The sequence below is a fragment of the Durio zibethinus genome, chromosome 23, assembly GCF_047325235.1.
Source record: "Durio zibethinus cultivar Kanyao isolate XHJ-2024 chromosome 23, ASM4732523v1, whole genome shotgun sequence".
NCBI classification, from domain to species: Eukaryota; Viridiplantae; Streptophyta; class Magnoliopsida; order Malvales; family Malvaceae; genus Durio; species Durio zibethinus.
Window position 1 is genome coordinate 2,936,170 of NC_143184.1, and position 22,032 is coordinate 2,958,201.

Here is a 22,032-nt window from a genome sequence, read left to right on the forward strand (position 1 = left end):
ACATCTGATGCCGGTCATGGAGAAAAGGATGGCATTAATTACACTAATGCTAGGCCCTTGGAAATAAAGAGTGCGTGGAGTCTTGAGTTGGATGAGCTGGAAGAGACCACATGAATCACGCTTCTTTTTTCTTTTTCTTTTTTTTTTTTTTTAATCTTTGCATAATTCAATAGTTATATGCAAGCTGTCATTACCGTTTAAACATTCAAAATATCTATTCCTAAAATTTTGGCCTGAAACTTGAAATTCAAGTTGCAGAATGTCCTTTTCTTTGTTAGCTGTGCTTGACTCACTTAGAGGGTTTTGTGATTTGGAACATGTTTTTGTTTGGCCATTGAACATGATTTCCTTTTGCTGGATTCTCGGAGTTCGACTTGATTGGAGGAAAATAAGTCTAGCACAGATGACAATCTTTCTTAGCAATAATAATTGAAGTTTGTTTTCATTTTCAGTTGGTCCTGTTTGCTCATTGTTTGCTGCACTTTCAATGTTTCCAAAGTCAGTCTCTTTTATCTAACAAGCAGGCTAGATCGTGAGTCACTGATGGAATTTAGCTACAGAAATAACTTTTTTAGGCCTGACCTCTTTCCTTTAAGATCTAAAAGAGAAGACAAGCCAGCAAAAAGCGAAAAAGGTGAAGCAGAAGGAAAAAGAAAACAAAGATGAAGCAGCCTGCACTAAAATAATTAGTTGAAATTTACCCAAAACCAACCCGGCCATCCATGAAACCGAGAAAATTACAAGGAATCGATTTTAACTTGGATTATGGACTGGAGCCAGTACAGCCCTTGGAACAAAGGCCAACTTTTGTTTCCTGCTATATGACCATAAAACAAAACCACGAATAACAGCTAAAACTTGTCAATCAATACTTCAACTGCCTCTCCTAAAGGCATTTAAGTTCTATATGATGCTCCAATTTCCCGATTCCAACTTTTTTTTTTTTAATTGTTTCAAATTTTCTTGTTCTTGATTTTGGGTGGGGATGAACTGGGGGAGAGGGTGAAAGAGAGACGCAGGGTGGCCAAGGAGTTTGTTATTTTTTGTCCAATAAACAGTCACCCAACTACAATGTCTCCTGTTTTCAAAAAACTACAACATGTCTCTACACTTCTACAAACTAGTAGGGTCGATACCTTCTACTGCGGTTGCCATCATCACCAGCACTACTTCCACCTCGCCCTGCTGGTCCACCTAGACCATTGCTCCGATCAACTCTTCGAGGACGAGGGGTTGGCATCTGCACTCCAGGCTGCTGGCTGCACCAATTCCAGAAGAGCAAAGGCAATTGTTAAAAGTGTGTTGTCATCCAAGTAAAAAATTACAATTTTAACAAGAGTAAACTTACAGGACATATCCTATTCGGCCATCTGGTAGAACCATGGGTACCATAGCCATCCCTGCTGGCATTGGCCCTCTTCCATATATTACTGGCTGTACATGTGCAAGATTATGCATTACTTTTACCAACTAAGGAAATGTATCTAAGAAGAAAAATAAAAATCAACCAAAGTACCTGCTGAAAACTAGTAGCAACACCAAATCCGGCACTTATAGAACCATATGAAGCTCCGGTAAAACCACCATACCCAGGATGCGGAAGATGGTTTGGATGAAGCCCAGCACTGTAAGGGTATGCTGCATCAGTTTTCTTATCAGTCTGAGGTTTGGCAAGGACAACCTCCAAGACTTGGCCTACAGTAAAGTCAGTCAAACATTTTTAGGGGAAAGGCAATCATTATAGCATATAAAATAAACTTCAAAGCTAAATCTCATAGACAACCAAACTAGGGGGTGCCTTTATATGTCAAAAGTAGAGTTACGTTTATTTAAGAAACCAATTCTAAACAAATCCTGATATCAATGGAAAGTAGTTTTTCCAGATATATTTCTTAAGGCAATATATTTACAAGGACCTTCCTCTGATGTTATTAGATCATTTAATTTATTATCTTAATTTCTTTTGGTCAACAATTTCTAATCTTAATTAGAATCCTCAATTTTCCAAACTGATGGCTATCTCCTCAGTCTCAAAATCAGTACACCCGAAGTTGATCACATGCAGTAAAGAGAGTATATCAGTAAGTGTGCTGCACCCTGTTTTTCCTTAAATAATTTTTGAAGATAGCCAGAATGATTTAAGCAGCCGCCAGACCAATCAAAACTATAATTTTTCTTCAAAAGAGTATGAAGTAATGCAGAGAAAAATTACCATCTATTTCATACTTCTCTGTATCTTTGACAGCCTTTAAAGCACTTGACCGTTCAGCATAATGTATAAACCCAAAATCCCGCTTCCCAGCCTTGCCAGGTGGCATAACCACTTTTGTAACTTCTCCATGGTGCTGAAATACTTCCTTTAGTTTCTCAGTAGAAGTGTTATCAGGAATGTTTTTGACATACAGAGCCTTCACCTGGTAATTCCAAAACATGCAACATAGTTAGCCCAAGAGGTTACAACATGAAAATCAGATCTTTGCTTTAGCGATGTACTTATAAAAGGAGGTTACATAAAACCAATTATTATCATTTGGAAATTAATAATCCAAACGAGGAGCTCATGAAGATTTCCTCCCTGTTTAAAGAAAAAAAAGGGGGGGGGGGCGCAGGTAGAGAGGGATACAGAAGAAACTCAATGGGGGTTCCTCAAGACGGCAATTAAAAGTATATCTCAAGTTCTAAGTTGTTCTAATTCCATTAGACTCTACCTGCGAAGCAGCAGAATGATCAGGTGTACTCTTTGGATCAGCCCAGGTGACAGTAGGGGTATTGCCATCAAGCTTAAAATTTGCACTTGACATTTTCTGCCTAGAATAATCAGCGCAGGCATTGTTGTAGTACAAGATAAAAGCAAAACCACGATTTCGGCTTGTATTTTGAGGATCCTGTAATTCACAAATTGAAACGGTAAAGGGATTTTTCAATATTCACCCTTATTATAATCTAAAAGTATCATCTAGTTCAAAATTCCACCTTTATGAGTTCAATATTTTCAACTCCAGGACCAACACCATCAATGACATTTCTGAACTCATCCTCAGTCCAGCTCTTCGGAACATTACCAATAAATAATCTGTTCTTAGTTTCAGAGAGAGAACACCTTATGGTTTTACCCTGTGGAAATTATCATGCATATTAAAAAGAAATACCAAACTGCATTGTTAAAAAAAGCAATGGAGGTGACTATGTTGCATCAGCAAGATATCTAAAGCAAATACAAGAGGCACCAAAATTACCCTGATCTCTTTACTGTGCAACTCTTCAATTGCCTTTTGTGCAACTTGTTTCGATTTGAATGCCAAAAAAGCATAACCCTTGTTTTCACCAGATTCCTTGTCTTTCATTAACCGTATCTGCAAAATAATTTACTGTTAACAATGAAAATCCTAAATTACTAAAAGAAAAAAGCTTGAAGATCACAAGCACAAAGTTGCAACCTCAAAAATTTCTCCTATTGATTCACAAATTTCTCTCATGTCTTCTTCTGAGGCATCCTTTGGAAGCCCTCCAATGAAAACCTCAGAACCATGCGGAGGCAGGGCAAGAAGTTGAGCATGCTTCTCTTTTTCTTCTTCACTAACAGAAGCCTCGGGCTTTTCTTCATATTCCACGTGCTCTATTTCAATGTGGCTTCTTTCTACTTCTGATGATTGATCTTTTCCATCCCCCCCAGATTTGGAGTCCCCATACTCTTCTTCATCATTTTCTTCCCCATTTCCATCACCACCATCATCCACTCCGTCCTCATCTAGATGTTCTTCAACATCATCATCCTCTTCCTCCATGTAATTGTCGTCAAGATCCACCCTCTCATCAACTTCTGCATTCTCCGCCATTTCTGCTTCTTTTCCCAGTTCAGCTCATCAAATAACTACAAAAGAAACCACATTATATGTTTATACAAAAACATGTTCCAGTGTGCAGTAACAAATGAAAATTCATAACGTTTAAAATATTTCAGTCCACAAAATCAAAAGAAAGCAAAAAAAGATGAACCTCTGAAGAGGTGAAAACAGCCCGAAAGAAAGAATGAATAAAAAAAGAGGTGAAATTTCTTTTCTTTGATTTCTCAGCAACCAAACAGAGCTGTACTGACATTAATATAAAACTGAAGGGTAAAAAGGAACAAATTGCCCTCACAAAATTCAAACAGCGAAAAGAAAATCAAATTCTAAAAATTTGAAATAAAAAGAAATAAATTAAAATAAAGTAGCAAACCAGGAATCAATTTCTCTCAAAATGAACTGAGATTGAAACAAGGGCTAGAAAGCGCGTCAACAGAAAAAAGAATCCCCAATTCAATGAACCCTAAAAACCCAGTAACAAATTGAAGAAAGTTGAAAACTTTTCAATGCCAGAAACATAAAACCTTTTTAGACAAAAGCTTACGACTTTAAATTTTCTATTAAATTCCGATGCAAAATATAAAAAATTGTAACAGCGAACTATAAGCAAACAGATAACAGTTAAAAAAAGATGTAAAAGTGACAAAATCCAATCAAAATGAGGCAAAAAAAAAAGATTTAAGGCAGTTTAAAACAAAAATACTAGAAAAATAAAAGAAATAAAAGAGGGTGAAATTTGAGCTTACCGATTGATAATTTATTGGCTTTGTGAGATTAGATTTGATGGCTTTAAGAAATTTCTTGGAGTGGTGTTTGAAAAATATATTTGGATTGAAATTTTTTGGTACTTTATTTTTTCTCCGGTGCTTCTTCTTATGATGTTTATTATCCGACCAGCCGAATGAGCGTGATCGTTCGTTCCAGAACCACCCTAACTGGGAAGTGCAAGGATACGGTTTGAGGTTTGCTGGTATAATGGGAGTGACAAATCAAACGGAGCCACGTATTTGACATGTGGGTATTTGTTAATTGGTCCAATGAATATAGTCGTTATTGATTTTTTCGACGTGTATTTTAAAATGGAGTATAGGTAAATTTGTTTTTCATATATATTGTCTTGTATAAGTTAACAAAAAATCAAAGCCTAATCAGGAAACTTTTGGGTCTCATGGTCGGGTCCTGTCGTGTCATGACTAATTCAATTCCTAATTTTTACACGAGTACAAACTCTTGCATTTTGAAAAGTTTTTCCTGGTCTACACAAATAGCCTTTGCTTGGAGCACAATGAATGTCTTGTGAGCAAATGCACAATCCTTCTAAAGCACACCCTTCCTTCATTGTTGTGATCCCATTTCTCAATCCAAGAATCTGGTCAGTCCACTCACTGGAAAAAAGCTCTGATGGATCGTACATATTCTTAACCTTTAAGAATTCTCCACCATTTTTGTATTTCTTGATCACCCCATCGAATGCCAGGTTCCGATTCTTCCCCCAATGTGGCAAAGCTCCATATTTGAACAGCGCCATTTGTTCAATTTCTTCTAAAATATCTTGGTAAAGCCTTGGAGCCATGGGATCTTTGCTCCTATAATAGGTGATGTCGAAATCTATTGCGTCTTCTTGTTTGCCTAAGTAAGCACTTGAAGCCTTAACGTAACGCATGAGGATTCCATTGTAAAGGTCTAGCCCACATAATGCTTTAGGCTCCAGTGCTACTAGTTTCTGGACGTCTTCGATGAAGCTTTTCGCTACTGACAAACCAATGCTGAATGTAGTTTGGTGAAAGAACTCACCCTTGATTCTTGGGTCCCAAGCGCATGCGGTGATCAGCGAATCATCAATACTATCCAGGCAAGTCCCCGATGATTGAAGACGGTCGTGAAATCCAATTACTGGATAGCCAGTAAAAATTATACCTGCAATCTCACAAACAAAATAGAAAGAAAAAAGAAAAGAAATTTTAACGAAATGATCCAAAATAAATTGATGTTAATCATATATATACCCTGCAATTTTTATTTAACGGAGTCAAACAAATAGGCTAACGCCATCAAATTTGCCCATAATTACTAGTAAGATTTTAATACCGTTGTTTGTCAATCCATAGGCAGCCGTTCGCAGTGTAGATGTAACTAGCTTTGCACTGAGGCACTTCCCATCAGCGTCTCTCAAGGATTCTTGGGTTTCCTCTGATTCATTGAAGTAATTATAAACAACTGAATTAGTTTGAATGTCTGGTAAAGGAGCTACAGGAGAGTTAATTTTATAGTAATAGTCAAGTGCATGCTGATCATCAACCAACCTGTACTTCTGAGAAGTGCCAAAGCAAGTGAAAGAATGGGACGAAATGGAGTAAAATCATAGAGACCATTTCCGGATGCATTAGAGGAGACCCGATCGTCGATTCTGTAAACAGCCTTGCGTTGGCTAGGATACCAAAATATGTCTGCAAACTCGTGCAGTTTGCCAAAGGTCATTGCTTCATCTCCCAAATCTGTATCATTCTTTGTTACATAAGTAACGGAACGTTTGAACAGGGGTTGAAGTTTGAACGTCACCTATATCAAAGAGGGAGAAAAATGAAGATTTTTTTAAAAAGAAGAACGAAATTTATGTACTTATATTCATGGTTATTGGTTAAGACTGCATTTAGAACCATAATCCCCCACATTCCTAGCCAAATTTGTTTTTGTTTTTTTCTAGTATCGTCTTATTTTGTTTATGGCATTTTTTACATTTTAGGCTTCTAAGTTATCAAGTCATGACAATTAAATAAAAGTACCACCAAAGTTCTTTCAAGAAGCTTATCCATGTATTTTCTCCGCAAGGAAAACATTTTCACCTGTAGAGCAATTATAATGGTGCTCCTGCTCCAAGCAGGCTTTTATTCCATTATTTCCATCAAGGCCCTAACTTCAAGATATTGTAACCTGTCCATTTTAAAAGCCTTTTTCCTAGAGAATAACCATAATTTAATTAAATATTCCCATCTTGCTCATGATTATTCATAAATAACTTTATGTAATGTAATAAAAAATCAAGGGATTAAATTGATCCTATGGAGATACTTATATAATTTGAAATTTTAAGTTGAAAAACAAATTTCATTACTTGAATGAGAGTGGTATAATATTATATGGGAGAAGACATAACTCTTATTTTTCAATTCAAAATTACATGTAAAAGAAAAAACATGTATTAAGTGATAGGATTGAGGAGATTAAAATTTATAGATAAGCTTTTTATATGTATGATATGATATTACATATTACATAATTTGTCTCTTTATGAACATATATCATGCTTGATTTGTTTGTTTCTAGGTCTAATTATAAAATTCAGAATTTTTTTTTTTTTTTGCTGGAGTTGGACACGACCTTGCGGCAATGCAGGTAATTACTATCATGTTGATAGGGTTTGCATTTTGTGCACTCATTTTTGGTAAAGCCTCCTTACAACAGCAGATTAAGCTAGAAAGGAAAAGATGCGATGGCCTTTTAACTGTATATAATATTAATAGAAAATTTTTGTTCAGAATATTTAAAATCTAACCTAGCATTGAGCGTCTGAACCTAAAATTTCTATTAATAGGGTTTATCGTGTATTTATCTTTTTATTGAAAACATGGAGTCAAGTTGTTCATTCGTAAATTTAAGAGTTAAATTTTAATATTTATAATTTTTTATTTTTAAATTATAATTTTTATTAAAAAAAAAAAGAAGAAGGCTTCTCATTAAGCTTTGGTTAAAACGTGGAAAACTTTAAGAAAATGGAAAAGCGGGGTGTTTATTGGGCAACTAAATTTTTAGTAGCTTATAAAGGATTAAAAGAAATTAAGATTAAGTAATTTTGATTGGGATTAATTTGAGCGAAATGGGACATGATCCTTAAGGAATCTTAGTTCAACATTGCTCCAAAGAAGATCCTTTTTAACTTGAACTGATAAAGACATAAAAGAATTGCCTATTATTAATATTATTAAAACTATTTCTATCATATTTATGTTTGTCGTAATAAGATAGATAGGTGACATCTAACTAGACTGATTAGTTTTAAAAAATCCTGAATTTTCTGTCCTAAATGCGTGGTACAAAGTGAGTGATGGAATCGAAAACTTTTCAAAAAACAATTTGCAAACAAAATTTTATTTTCTTATTGACAGAATGAATAGCATAATCACTTGATGAAATTACTAATTCATATAATCCAAAAGAGAAAATGACTAGATTTGATAACCAGAAACGCTGTTCGATCAGATTATTTTTCTTATGTGGTGTCAACCAATGCGGGAGAAAGCACCAGCAGCGTGAAGCCAAAACGATCATCAAAAAGAACAAAAACAATAGGGATCCAAGAAGTAATTACCTGCGAAATTACCCCAAGGACTCCGAGTGAAACCTTAGCTGCATCAAGATCTTTGTCCCTCTCATTCAGGACCCTGACCTTAGCGTACCCTTCTTTAGGTCCTGCCGGGCTTACAATTCTCATATCCATGACATAATCATGAACTGAACCTCCTTTCCCCCACAACGAGCTCCCATGAGCCCCCGTGCCTATAAGGCCTCCAATGGTCAGCCCCCACCAATACGGTGCATACGGTAATGCTAGGCCAGCCTTGGCGGCATCATTAATGAGTTGCCTCAACGTGACACCGCTCTCCACTGTCATTGCCATTGCCTCCGCATCGACTTTTAATACATGGTTAAGGTATTTCGTGCTAATAAGCAACCCGTCTTGGCCGTCGGGGCAAACCAACTTGGGAATGCTATGGGAGAAACGTGTTACCACTTTCATTTTTCTTTTGGCTTCGGTTGCTGCTGATACAATCGAAACAAGCTCTTGTTCCGTGGTTGGGAAAGCCACATTCCCCGCTCGGCAAACTGCTCGATCGGCGAAAGTGCCATAAGAATTTGTGATTGTGCAGTTCGAATTTTTAGTGGAACATTTGACAGGCTCCTCTGGAGGGCTGCAACTCACCATAACAACCAATAGGAAAAGACATTTCGATCGGAGAAACTCGGGAAACTTGTTTGTCTTTTTAGAATACGACATCGGTATGGTTGGAAAGGTTGGAATTTTGCTTGGTTATATAATTAATCTGTCAACTGTAGAATAGTTGATATGAAACTGCAAATTCACACCTTCTATATCTAGTTGTGTAGCGTAGAAGGGGCTTATGGCAGGCGAGAAACACAACAAATAGGTGCTTTGAAGTTAAGGACTTTTGATAACGTTAGTTCTTTATTAGTTACTTCTTCTAGCCTTTTGTAATAGTTTTAATACTGCTATTAAAAAGTAGAAATTGTATTAATTCCTTTATTGGGGTATCCTTTTCTAATTACTTGTTCGGTCTAGTTAATTTGTAACAGTGAAACTCATGTGATTGGTATAGTAATTTGTTTTGCTTGTAAAAAAGTCCATTGGATGAGAAGCTCGATCCAATACTAAAAACTGATAGTTGGGACTAGAAAGCTTCATGACAAGTAGTAGTATTAGTAGTTGGTCACGGTTATTTAAACTTAAAATCATCGGGTTTCGTTGCTTTGTAAACATGGAGCTTTGAACTATAAGTTGGCTCGCCCATGCGTGGAAAACAAAGAAAGAACAGTTTACGTTCTCTCTCTCTCTCTCTCTCTTGCAACTTTGCAAACTTTCTGTCAAAGCATATGATACGAGAGATATATAAATAGTGGAGGAAGTGATGACTGATCATGAGCACTGAAATGTGCTTGAGATTATTTCACCATGATCAGTGCGTACCAGTTGGGGATGTTGGAGCCGACACGCTTAATCTCACAACTCAGAAAACCAAAAATTTCCCAACAGGATGAGTCCTGGCCATTATGCCACATCAAAAGAATTCAAGTCAGTGGAGACGACATTATGTGGTTGTTGTGGCAACTTTGGTGGGTTCCGACTTCATTTTAGTTCGCCGGTTTTTTTCATTTATCCTACACACTTTTCTGCTCGTTTTAAAAATTAACATCCTGCTCTGACATGATTATTTGACTGACATTTTGTTAGGTGAGATGCAATAACCTTAGATCTGTTCCATTCGTAACAACTCTTTGAATTCCTTAAAAACAGCTCTTCAATTTTCCCATTCCCAAGTATAGACAAATATTTCTTTACAGTGACGCAAAGTAATTATTAAACATAACTTCTTTGTAACATACTTGCATCCCTTAAATTCTAAAGTTCCACACTTACAAACTTTTAGACAACTTAATTGAACAATGAAATGCTTCTCACCCATATCCCAAACTTGAATTTTAATTTGTTTCATTACAATATTTTCCAAGTGGGAATATTATATTTCCAAAGCCACTATTTGATGAATCATTATTTCCACTCTAATCGCCTATTAACTTTCAATATCAAAGTTTGTAGCAAAAAAAAAAAATTTTGTATATCATACTCCCAAGTCAACTAGAATTCATTTCCAATATTTGTCACATTAATTATTTCATCTTAAACATAAATTGGTGGTCCAGAATTATTTGTGGTTGTGGGGGTCCTTTAAGGCTTGTATAAAATTTTGTTGAACTTCAATGAATTCATAGTTGAGAATGAATTAATTTGTAATAAGACTGTAGTTTATATATTGTTACTCCAGAAAAAAAAAAAAAAAAAAAAAAAAAAGAATAGACATTGCTTATTTGCTTTTTCCATGGCGTGGTTTTATTTAAAGTAAATCAACGTCATAAACGAGCCATAGTTTTTGGTGTTTTAATTCTTAAGTGAAAAAAATATATATATTTTGTCTGAATCAAGTGCATTGAGATACTGAAGTTCCGAAGAAACAGAAACTCGGAAAAATTCCCTTAAAGGGATCTTGGATCTTAGCTACGCTTAGTCAAAATACGCATTAATCTTCCCCAACGTTCCAAAGTCAAGCTTTTGGATCATTACTTGAAGAAATAAATTAAGCAGGGTTTTAACACCACAAGTATTAACCTTATATACAGCATTCGTATTATGGAGCGAAGAAAAAGTAATTTCATTGGCTACTAGTGGAAAATGTAAAAGAAACCACACGGCTTGGAGGTGAAGGAGGTTGGCACTACTGCACAAGACACGGGCTATCAAGAATCCAAACTGGAAAGATTTGACTTGTTACAGATAAAGGAGGTGAAGGTAGATTCTTGCCTTGGTTAATCGTGGAAAAACTTTTGAATCCAAGAGAGTGGAGGGTTGAGGGATTCATGAATCCTTGAGCTACAAGAGTATTGGTTTCAGTTAAAATCAAGTTCTGATGAAGCTGCTGCATACATTTTGATTAGTGAAACAAAGATCATTAGAATCAAAGCTTCAGTTGGTTCAGTCTCCTTTAATTGGTGACGTTCAACAAATTTTGAGTTCAAATCAATATATCTACATTTGCTTTCTCTATATCCATGTTATGCGGCTTCCTATATACCACAAAAAAACAAATATCATTATTGGAGTTAATTAAATTTGATTATGCGTCAATTAGCCACTTGATACAGTTATTCATTAGGCCAATGCAATTTGATTCTAGGTTAATACGTACGTAAATTAATGGAGGTTGCAGCCAGCCATTGGCCATGGACCTACGTAGTTAATTTATGTTGTCTTAGTCTTGATGCCTGATCTAATTTTTTTTTTTTTTTTACCTTTTGTCAATTTAGTCATGCAATAATTAAAAAAATTCATATCTAGCTTTCAAAGAAAAAAAAATGTATAAAGCCAAACACTTGATATAGTTATAACTTAATTGTGATTTTAATAAATTAATAAATGATGATGACTGGAGTTGATATCAATTACTAACAATTCATTGGATAATTAAGATTTAGGTTAACTTTTATGTCAAGTTTGTTAGGTTTTGGTAAGAAGGGTTTAATTAACATTTGCTTGTAAGTACTTTTTAAACTTAATTTTTTATTTTTTATTTAATGCATTATTTCACTATATTTTAAGTAAAAATGAAATATTAATTGCAAAAAAAAAAATTGTAAATATCATCTTAACAAATTTTCATGTGCACTCTCTAACATTTTAATAGGAAAAGTAAAACACAATATGTTCTAAAAAATAAAAATCGTTGACATTTATGATTGTCTTGACTCCTTGAGTCAAGAAGTAGCCTGCGGTTTATTTTATTTAATCTTTGCCTCATTGAGCCTGCAATGATCCTATAGCGAATCCGATGATCACAATTAAACCTGAAAAGAGGGCTAAACATGGGCTGGCCCATCTTCACTTGCAAGTTGGAAGTATTCGACTTGAAGACACAACCGAACAAACTATAGATGGCAAGCTCATTGAGCTAAATTGATTGCCTGGCTAAGGGTAATTGGAACTACTGTACTAGTATAATTATAAATGTAAATAGCTTGTTTTTATCTATACATTAAATTTTTTACTGAATTAATATCACGAGTCTAAGTACTCAGGTTCTTCAACTCGAAATTAATTAAAAAAAGCAAATTATACAATAAAAGATTAATAACATTCATAATCTCTAAATTTGTACTCAAATTTTATTTTTATTTTTTATTTATAAAAATTTTTAATTGGATCTTAAATTATCTAAAATTATTCAATTTTGGTCATTTCCTTTATAAAATCATCTAAATTGATGGTAAATATCAACTGACGTCACATAATGATGTTAGCTAATATCTTATATAGTAAATGAAGGATTAAAATAAAATATTTTTTCAAAGTTTAAAGATTAAAGGTGAAATTATATAAAAATATATATATATTTCATATATATATGTATATATTATAAAATATAAAATTACATCTTTATATTTTTGTTGTAATATAATTTATTAGTTTTATTTTTATTTTTAATAAAAAATATATTTTTTAAAATTAAAATTAAGTTGAAAATTAAATTCTTTTTTAATTCAATATCATTTTAAAAAATTATTTTCTATTAAAATTATTATTTTACTCATAAATTATAATAAAATATTATTATCTATCAAATATATATATTTAAAATATTTTATATTCCTTTATCAAATATATTTTATAAAAAATAAAAAAAGAAAAATATAAAAATAATTAAAGAAAATTTTATTTTTTATATATTTCAAATATATTTTGAGATATTTATAATTTTAAATATTTTAAAATTTTATTATGATATGATTTATTAAAAAAATAATATTGTTAATAGAAAATATATTTTTTTTAAATTCAAATTAAGTTAAAATTTTTAAAATTACATATCATTTTAAAAATTTAAGTAAAAATTTTCTATACTAGTTTAATAAATTAAATAAAAACTCCGTATCGTTTAAAATATTATGTAAAAATTTTATATCATTTAAAAAAATAAATTTATTAATCTATTCAAAATTTTTTTTTCTATAAAAAATTTAATTTGAATATATTTTTTTGTTAAAAACTTTATATTCATATAAAATATTATAATTTAAATTTTTTTTTATTTTTATAAGACATATTTCATAAAATATATTTAAAATTAAAAAATAAAATTTATTTATTTAAAAAATAACATTTTTGGATATAAAATATATTTTTTATTATGATTTATGATAAAATAATATTTTTAGTAGAAAAAAAAACTTTGTTTTTAAAATGTAAAAATATATTTTTTATTATGATTTACGAGTAAAATAATATTTTTAGTATAATTTTTTTTTTGTTTTTAAAATGTATCGATTTTTTTAAAATGGAATTCAAATTTTTTAACTTAATTTTAAGTTTTGGATATCTATTTTATATTTAAAATAAAAAATCTAACTTATAAGTTATGTTACAACAAAAAATATAAAAATATAATTTTAAACTAATATTTTGATAAAATATATATAAAATGTATAAAATTTTAAGATAATTTCATCATTAGTATCTAAACTTTGATAAAATTTTATTTTAGTCCTCCTTTGCTACCATGAGTACCAACTAATGTTATCATATGGTATCAACTTGCATTTATCATCAATTTATACTATCTCATAGACAGAAAGGCCAAAGTGGAATAACTTTGACAATTAAGAATCTAATTAAAACTTTTAAAGATTAAGGACCTAGATAAAATTTAAGTAAAAAATTATAAACTACAAATGCTATTAACACTACAATAAAATGTTATATTAATGAGATTAAATGACAATTTTTTTTCTTAAAAATATAGTGTGAATCCATATTTTAAAATTCAATTATTTTTTTTTATTTTAAAATCTTGTACCTATAGATATTTTACTCTTTTTTTTTTTACTTTTCAAAGGTTTATATTTTATATATTGTTAATGTATAGATTGTATATACTGTTAGTGAATCAAATGATTTAATCTCATTAATAAAATTAATCAGATAATGTTACCTCATTAATAATTAAATTTTAAAAAAATTAATTTTTTACGTATTTATTTTAAAAATTGATATTTACTTATTAATAAAATAATATCATATGATTTACTAATAATATATAAAATTTATATATTAATAATATATCACATATAAATTTTTTAATATTTATTTAAATAATCAAATTATATCGATTTCACTCGCATGTATAAGAGGTATGTATAAAGCTTGAATTTTTAAAAATGGTTGGCTATGAACACTAAAAATACAGTTTTTTATTTTTTATTAAATTGTGAATTTTACTTGATTTTTTTTTTTTTTTGTTTTTTGTATAATCAACGATAATATAGAAACAAACAAGGAGGAATTCAAGTAAAATAGGCCGTTTGGCCAAAATATATCGAGCTGCTGGGGTTTGGCCCAGCGGATCATGTTCCCCTTTAGGGGGTTGATTTGCAGGGTTGAAATCTTGACTCCGTTTGGGGTTATATCCCTATTGCATAGCAATAAAATAAACTAGGTGTGAATTTCCTTTCTTATTATTCAAAAACAAAAATCAAATACCCAGTTCAAAAAATAAAGAATTGTAATAGGATTCTAAGACGTGGGATAGCTGGAACTGGCAAAAGCATTTTAGGCTTTTAGCTACCACAGACTGTGGGGTCTGATAGAGCTTGGTGTCTGTTAAATGATGTGCCAGTGCTGCTGTCAATGCTTTCCCCAATCAGATGTGTCTCATCAATGATTTTGAGTCCTTGAGATAAAATCTAACGCTTTTATACTCACGGCTACAGAAGTTAACGGATCGGATCAAATCGAATTTTTATTTATTTTAAATTTAATTTAATTTTATATTTATTAAATTTAAATTTGATTTGATTTAAATTTTTGTTTAATATTTGAATCTAAATTCGATTAGATATTTTGTATAAATTATATTTAATTTGATTCGAAATTAATAAAATATTATTTTATAAATATATAATTATATAAATATATAAATAAAAAAATAATTTTATATAATATTAAATCGGATCAAATTTAATTCAAATTCGATTCGATCTTTATTTTTTTTAACATTATTCGATTTGATTTAATTTAAAATTTAATTTTTTTAAAAAAAATTGATCTTACAATATCAAATCGAATCGAAATTTATTAGACAAATTGGATTGTTCACCTTACTCATGGGAGATATCAATATCTGAATCCTATGGGATTTTGGGTTCTATTTGTGTTGGTGAAATAATGTACCGTTGGCAAGGGGAAAAAAAAAAACTATAAATGTCTAACAATTAAGCAAATAAGCACCAAAAAAATAGTAGATAAGCACGTTTCAGATAACCAACATGTGAAATGAGAAAAGTAGATCGCCAAGTTTCACTGTCATCATAAATTAGAACGAAGAAAATAGAATAAGAAATTGTCATCATGAAATTCTCAATTTTCAATGAATGCTTCTTTGCCCTTCACTCTACCTCCCAACGTGCAATGAACGAGCACAAAACATCCAGAGGCCGGGGTATCTTTTCTTCAAACCCAAAACCCCGTGATCATTATGAATTTCTGTGAAAGATAAGACTGGCAATGGGCAGTGGCATAAATCATAGCACATGCTCTGTTTCAGCTCGTCCTCATTATTGTGATCAGGCTGCTCCTTTTTGTGGACACGATAAAAGGTCCTTTTTTTTTTGTGATAACAGGTCAGGAAAGGACGTTATCTATCCCACCAAAAGCATCACTATTGGCTGCTGTGGTAACATGCTGATTTATAAAGCGATGTTGACGAGAAAGATAACTCATACTTCTAATAATGGAATGCTGGGGGTCCCATTCACTACATGAAAGCTGGATTTTACTGTTGCTGTGGATCCATATATGATTTTTCCACTGGTTGGGATGAAAAGAAATTTGAAAACTCTCCTAGGATTAGCATAGTTGTTAAGTGGACATAATTTTGGCCCTACTTTCATGATTTTGAAGCCAAATTAGGTTCCTGAGTTAGTGATAGTTCAACTGTTCAAGAATTCTAAAGTTATCCCCACAAAATGGTTTCCTCCAATAAAAATAGTAAGGAAGGCGTGGGGTTTGTGAAGAAACAGAACTGAAAAGTTTACCAGTCACTTCAAATTGATTTAATCTACAATTTCTACTCAAGAGGGAGACGGTGGATTGGAGCCTTGACTAAACTTGAATACTGTACACGGAAAGATAAGAAGGTTTTTATGTAAGTAGAGGCAACAGAAGAACAGAATTACGGAGTTACTTAATAGTATTAGACAGTCAAAAGAGTCACTCAATTTGGTTATGAATCTCATGAAATAAGATTCCAGTGAGGAGGGTCATCACATTTGCCTCACTTATAGCGTCACTTTTAAACAAAAATTGGTGAAAAATAAAATCAACAACGAACACACTTTGATCATCCAATTACCTAAACGAATAGCCACCCACTACCCTCTCCAAAACAGATAAAAGCAAACTAGGCAAAGAAGCTACATAATTACCAAACTGTTTTTCAACTTTCAACCAAGGATCACCTCAACCACCTTCTAAGATCACTAGTTGAAGATGGGGAGATCTCACCGCCAAGGCTCTCAGTACAGCAAGAAGAATAGTTAGACTGTTGTTCCAAACCAAAATGTGATCCACTTACACTCTTGAAACTTGGACTCCTCAAATCATGACCATAACATCCATATCTCATCCCAACACCATAAGGTTCTGGGACCGGAAATGATAGCCGTTTCCTTGCTGAACCGATTCGGTCCCTCTCTGGTGTAGATGGCCTCTGCCTTGGTGCACTTTGAGACCTGATTCTAGCCTTTGCAGACTCAGTTGCTGCCATGTAATTAGGCAATGTAGCAGCATTATTGCCACTACCACTAGTATGAGAACCAACCCTGCCAATGTAATAGTAATTGGACCTTAAGCTCGGTGTTTGAGATGAAATTGAGCTTCTATCTTCTCTGAGACAACGAGGGCTCGCAGACCGAACTTGAATAGGTCGGGTTTTGGATGGAGAGGGTGTAACCAGGGGGTGGTGGTGGGGTGCATTCTGTTGAGATCTATGCAGGGGTGAACTAGGCCTTTGGGTTTGGGTTTGATGTTGGTGATATTGGTTTGAATTTGTTCTTCGGTAATTAGGTGCTAAATTTGAGTAAGGCTCGGAGGTGTCAATTTCTACAGTTTTGACAGGATCTCTTTGATCAGTTGAAGCTCTTCCTCTGTTATCCCATGGCTTAGCAGGCATCCAACGATCAAGCCATTTTGGTCTACCTTCGAGCTCGTCTTCATCACCCATTGATGGGCTCCTACGAGCTCTCCACATCTATTTAGGAAAGTTGGACTAATTATCTTATGGGAATCAGTAGAATGAAACAGAGGAGGTAGGTCTTTAAGATATGGGTTAAGACTTAAGAGCAAAAGAATGAACCTGTTGAGACAATGCCTGTGAAAAGTTCTTTTCACGCTTCAAAGCAGCTTCTTTTCTGTGCTGCAACATAGCTTTAACTTCCTCAACTGTGTGCGGCCTTTCATCCCAATCATCTGCAATGCTAATTCCTTCTCTTGACTGAAACACACACATGCCATGGAAAGACAATAAGAATCTGAATCTTTGAAGCAAAAAAATTAGAGTTAAACTTGCTTAACTTACAAACAGTTGCTTTCCAAATCCATGATTTATTTTCTTTCCTTTTAATTATTAATTTCCAAAACATATGCTCCTTCCTTTTCAATATCATTATTGCTTACAAAATAACGAACAAAATTACTTTCAGTAACTGACCAAAACAACTTACTAGTGATTTTCTGTCAGTATTGTCTTGAAGATATCGTGATTCCCATACGCTATTTGTATCGCTAAATGCGGATTTTCTGCTTCCATCATGCGAGAGCCTCATTCTTTGATCACGAACCCGAGCCTGCACTCTAACCAGAGCTTGCATGCACCGCAGTGTCATCTTGGCTTGCTTTCTCACATTGTGACCTCTTACTAAAGCTTGCAACTTCACCAATCCTTTTAGTGCACGAAGAGCTCTCCTTGCCTTCACAATCACCGCACAAAAATAATTCCATTCTTCCAATGAGTGCAAAAAACAATTGATGAAATCCTAATAATTCTACAAATTTTCTGCATCTAATTTTGGAGGGACAAAATTTTCTTACCAGGTAGCCTCTAAAAGCGGTCTGAATAACAATGGCAGCATAGTGGTGTTCTCTAGCATAATTAGAAGGTCTAGTCAACCGAGCCCCACGTACAGCCGCCTTAGCCGTGGCCACAGCAGTCTCAGCTGCCGCTGCCTTAGTCACAGCCACAGCAATAGCATACCTTTGCTCTGCTGCCGCAGTTGCACTATCTATTGCTGCACCTGCACCACCACTACCTGTAGCCTTCACTGGGGCTTGTTTCGTTCCCGTTTCTTGACTTGTGGGTTTCCTAAATATCCACCTTCTCTTATCTCCCTTCTATCAAAACCAGATCAAGAATTTTATTTATTTTAGAGCCATTAAATTAAAAAGATTCAACTTCATTTACTTTGTTTATTCTATTTTCCTGCCACATAATTTAATGAAGAATTAATACAACTACAAACCTTTTCTTCATCTTCTTCTAGCTGGTCAGGTTCCTCCCTTCTACTACTTCTATTGTCATGACTCTCTTTAGTAGGAGATCTAAAAGCCCTTTTCACAGCAGTCAACCATGAAGTCCCTCCTTTCTTCCCCATCTAAAAGAAATAGTTAAACTAGGCTGCATTTACAGCAAATACAGCTAAAAAAGATAAGTAGAAAGAGCCAGAGCTGTAAGATAGAGATATGATGGGAATATGGATTCTTGTTTGTTTTAATGACAGTGCCCACCTCTTTTATCTGCCAGAGGAAGACGGTGATGTACAGATAATTTAATGGTTTTTTTTCCAAGAGAGAGAGGGAAAGAACCAAACCGAATAGCTTAGATTCAATATATTTACAGTGATATCTATCTGATCTAAGCTTGGTGTATGTCCTTTTTTTTTTTTGGGTGGCATGGGCAGACATCAAGCGTGGTGGTGTCAGAATGTGGTACGTCAACAACTTTTGCATGCAAGTGAGTCTATAAAAACAAGTAAGAACACAGGGTGTTTTGAGAGATTTTGTGTAATCAAAATGAAAATAATTTAAAGAGAACGTGAGAAACAGGGTGTAGTGGACGTGGTTCGATATAGAAACGTTGAAAGCGACGAAAAGAAAAAATAGAAAGGAAAGCAAGTTGAGTTTGCACTTTGCACATCAACCAATGCCTTATTTTCTTCTTACTTATCTTTTATTTATTATTTACTATTTAAAAAGAGAAAACTTTTTGTGGAATTTTATTCCGTAAAAAACTTTTGAGTTTCCAACTTTTTTATTTGTCTTAAAATTTGATACCTCTCGTGGTGTCACGTGGTAGGAGCAGTTGAGCAAGCAGTGTAAAATCAGGTGGATGATGGAGCACGATGGTCCTTTTTTTTTTTTTCCTTTGATTGATTCGACCAAAACGAGGAATCAGGTGGTCCAAAGACTATGATTACGATAGTTACGAGTCTTGAATCTATTATGTATCTACCTGTGGCTTTCGTTTCTTACGGTCGGTGATACTCTTACAGATTCCTTACAGAAACCAGCAGAAATAATAAAATCAAAGAGAACGAAGAACGATATTGCCCATGCAATACCAAAACAGATTCATACAGCTAATGTGAAAAAAAAAAACAATTTGACAGGCGATTTCATGCAAATTGGCTGGAACTGGTACTGGGACTAGTAAAATTGAAACTCAAAAACGGTAAACTGATTCATTATCCATGAAGGGAAAATAGTTGCACCAAGGTAGCAAGCATATTAAAAGGATTCAAGTGAAATCGATTTTTGGACCATGGGCTCATCGAATCTCGAATGGGAGGGAGAGCTGGCTCTAGCAATACTCTTGACTTTTATGATTAGCACAACTAGTTACGTTGTGAGTTTGTCTTCCTTAACCGTGCAGCTTAATTTGGTTTTTACTTTTTACATTTACATGCTGTGTGGGCTTGTATTGGGTTTGATCATGACAATTTTTAAGAATGAGATGTCAAGCTTAAAATTATTTACCAGCACTTACGTACCATTACTTAGTGTCCATACTGTCAAGGCTCAAATTATTGGGCTTTCAGGGGGAACTCAGCCTCAAACAGGCCAAGGTCTAATTAAACATTATTGCCAAGTGGAAACCCAACTTGGCCCAATGACTGACCTTGTGGAAAGGCCCCTTCTCTTCCCTTCTCTTCTCTTCTCACTGAGCGGGAAGTACTTTATTACTTTACTGCCTTCTCTTGTGACACGATCTGTCCATAAAGGTTTTTTTTTTTGGTCAAAGAAATTAAAAAAAAAGGTCCATTAAGATTTTAATTATGGCAAATGAAAATTTTTCCTTTTGGAAAGACAGTGTAGGCGGGGCTCGATATAGAAAAGAAAAAGAAAAGTCCCACAAAACAAAAGGCATACCTTTTATTTATAATAATTAGATGAATTATACAAAAGAAATTATTAGTAATTTAAAACGTTTTGGTGGGATGAATGAGAACAAAAATAATAATAATAATAATAATAATAATAATAAAAGATAAAAATTATGTATGATAAACTAGTCAAGTGATCTTAATTTGATATAGTATATGAAATTTTATCATAAGATTTACGATCTACAATCAATTGATTTTTTTTATGCATATACAATTTAAAATCAATTTATGATAATATTCAAAAGGAAATCAATATAAAATTTGTTGAAAAATTACAGTATTGTTTATCGTTATATACAATCTTAATCCTTATATAGTTTCAAATAAGAGGCATTTTTAATTAGTTAATTTTGATAATTGAAATTTCATTTTGAATTAATTTTCTTTATTTCTAAAAAAGAGAGTAAATTAAGGGTTTAATAATAAAATACTCCGTTACATATTCACTATTCCAGTTTCCTGAGAGGTTGTCGACACAAATTGCATTAGATCGATGGCTACCAAGTTAAACCATCCAAAACAAGCGAAAAAAATAAAGGATGTAAGAGAAATGGAGGAATCCAGCAATGGGTAAGTACTCCATGCCCATGTGATGATCAAGTAACAACAAGCAGTACTAAAGATACTTACCTTTTGGATCTTATAATTTGGTCCATTTTTACCTCTCAGGAGTCACTCACGCCTAAAATGCTTCGATGCAGTAAACACTAATTTCCATTTCACTAATTTGTTTTATTCTGCTGTCTGCTTCATAGGGTACAATTTGGTGCTCTAGTCTACTCCTAACCCCTTGATTTGTGATAATGATAATTATTATTATATAGTATTACTCACGTGGCTTCAAAGAAACCACGTCCACGTATATATAAAAACAGAAGTTATTGAAGTTGGTTATGCCCTTGTGAATATATATCCCTCACTAAAGTCCAAGGATATTGGATATGTTGGATACATATAGAACCAAGATTTAAAGACTAATAATCCCATTCAAAAGGTATAAATTAAGAAACATGCAGTGCTTGAAAATCCAGTTGCGTGCACATTTGAATATTGACTGTTGTTCATTTGTAAGCATTCGCTTGTCCTCATGTGACTGCATGCAAAGAAAAAAAAAAAAAGAAACCAAAGTACTTTTAACGATCCCACATCAGAATGTTTGTTGAAACAAGCAGTGTTTGTTGAAACAAGCAGTGGTTGTTGAACTCGTACATTGATAACAGATTAAGAAGAGTCACAGTTGCCTGCAGTCCTGCATGTATTTTACTTTCAAAGAAGAATCTGGCACCAATCACATGTGCAATGTAGGGCAGAGTATAACACCTGTTTGAATTAAGCCTCATGTTTTCTTGCT

General features: G+C 33.3%; 3 protein-coding genes across 3 annotated transcripts; all 3 read right to left on the minus strand.

The window, feature by feature from the left end:
* Positions 1-673: 673 nt before the first annotated feature.
* LOC111313979 (heterogeneous nuclear ribonucleoprotein Q-like) lies at positions 674-4,791 on the minus strand. Its single transcript, XM_022914903.2, has 9 exons — positions 4,592-4,791; positions 3,438-3,871; positions 3,237-3,353; positions 2,974-3,114; positions 2,709-2,885; positions 2,213-2,414; positions 1,517-1,695; positions 1,349-1,434; positions 674-1,259 (listed from the first exon to the last, which is right to left on the minus strand). Exons 2-9 carry the CDS (start codon positions 3,834-3,836, stop codon positions 1,121-1,123), a joined length of 1,440 nt encoding a protein of 479 aa, XP_022770638.1. The 5' UTR covers positions 3,837-3,871; positions 4,592-4,791; the 3' UTR covers positions 674-1,120.
* Positions 4,792-4,930: 139 nt separating this feature from the next.
* Positions 4,931-9,012, minus strand: LOC111313977 (putative L-gulonolactone oxidase 6). Its single transcript, XM_022914900.2, has 4 exons — positions 8,212-9,012; positions 6,149-6,404; positions 5,934-6,035; positions 4,931-5,762 (listed from the first exon to the last, which is right to left on the minus strand). Exons 1-4 carry the CDS (start codon positions 8,896-8,898, stop codon positions 5,044-5,046), a joined length of 1,764 nt encoding a protein of 587 aa, XP_022770635.1. The 5' UTR covers positions 8,899-9,012; the 3' UTR covers positions 4,931-5,043.
* Positions 9,013-16,403: 7,391 nt separating this feature from the next.
* On the minus strand, positions 16,404-19,143 carry LOC111313356 (protein IQ-DOMAIN 17-like). Its single transcript, XM_022914023.2, has 5 exons — positions 18,759-19,143; positions 18,331-18,630; positions 17,964-18,209; positions 17,597-17,734; positions 16,404-17,491 (listed from the first exon to the last, which is right to left on the minus strand). Exons 1-5 carry the CDS (start codon positions 18,888-18,890, stop codon positions 16,697-16,699), a joined length of 1,611 nt encoding a protein of 536 aa, XP_022769758.2. The 5' UTR covers positions 18,891-19,143; the 3' UTR covers positions 16,404-16,696.
* Positions 19,144-22,032: the final 2,889 nt, after the last annotated feature.

Bases quoted from the DNA above. Each gene is read 5' to 3' on its own strand.
- LOC111313979 (XM_022914903.2), bottom strand. From the start codon at position 3,836: ATGGCGGAGAATGCAGAAGTTGATGAGAGGGTGGATCTTGACGACAAT. The intron at 2,886-2,973 runs GTGGAATTTTGA...TGTGAATTACAG, and splicing joins AAAATATTGAACTCATAAAG to GATCCTCAAAATACAAGCCG. The intron at 1,696-2,212 runs GTAATTTTTCTC...ACTTTACTGTAG, and splicing joins AGAGAAGTATGAAATAGATG to GCCAAGTCTTGGAGGTTGTC.
- LOC111313977 (XM_022914900.2), bottom strand. From the start codon at position 8,898: ATGTCGTATTCTAAAAAGACAAACAAGTTTCCCGAGTTTCTCCGATCG. The intron at 6,036-6,148 runs GTTGGTTGATGA...TCAATGAATCAG, and splicing joins GGCACTTCTCAGAAGTACAG to AGGAAACCCAAGAATCCTTG. The intron at 5,763-5,933 runs GTATTAAAATCT...GTGAGATTGCAG, and splicing joins CTATGGATTGACAAACAACG to GTATAATTTTTACTGGCTAT.
- LOC111313356 (XM_022914023.2), bottom strand. From the start codon at position 18,890: ATGGGGAAGAAAGGAGGGACTTCATGGTTGACTGCTGTGAAAAGGGCT. The intron at 18,631-18,758 runs GTTTGTAGTTGT...TGGTTTTGATAG, and splicing joins TAGAAGAAGATGAAGAAAAG to AAGGGAGATAAGAGAAGGTG. The intron at 17,735-17,963 runs GTAAGTTGTTTT...TGTGTGTTTCAG, and splicing joins ATACTGACAGAAAATCACTA to TCAAGAGAAGGAATTAGCAT.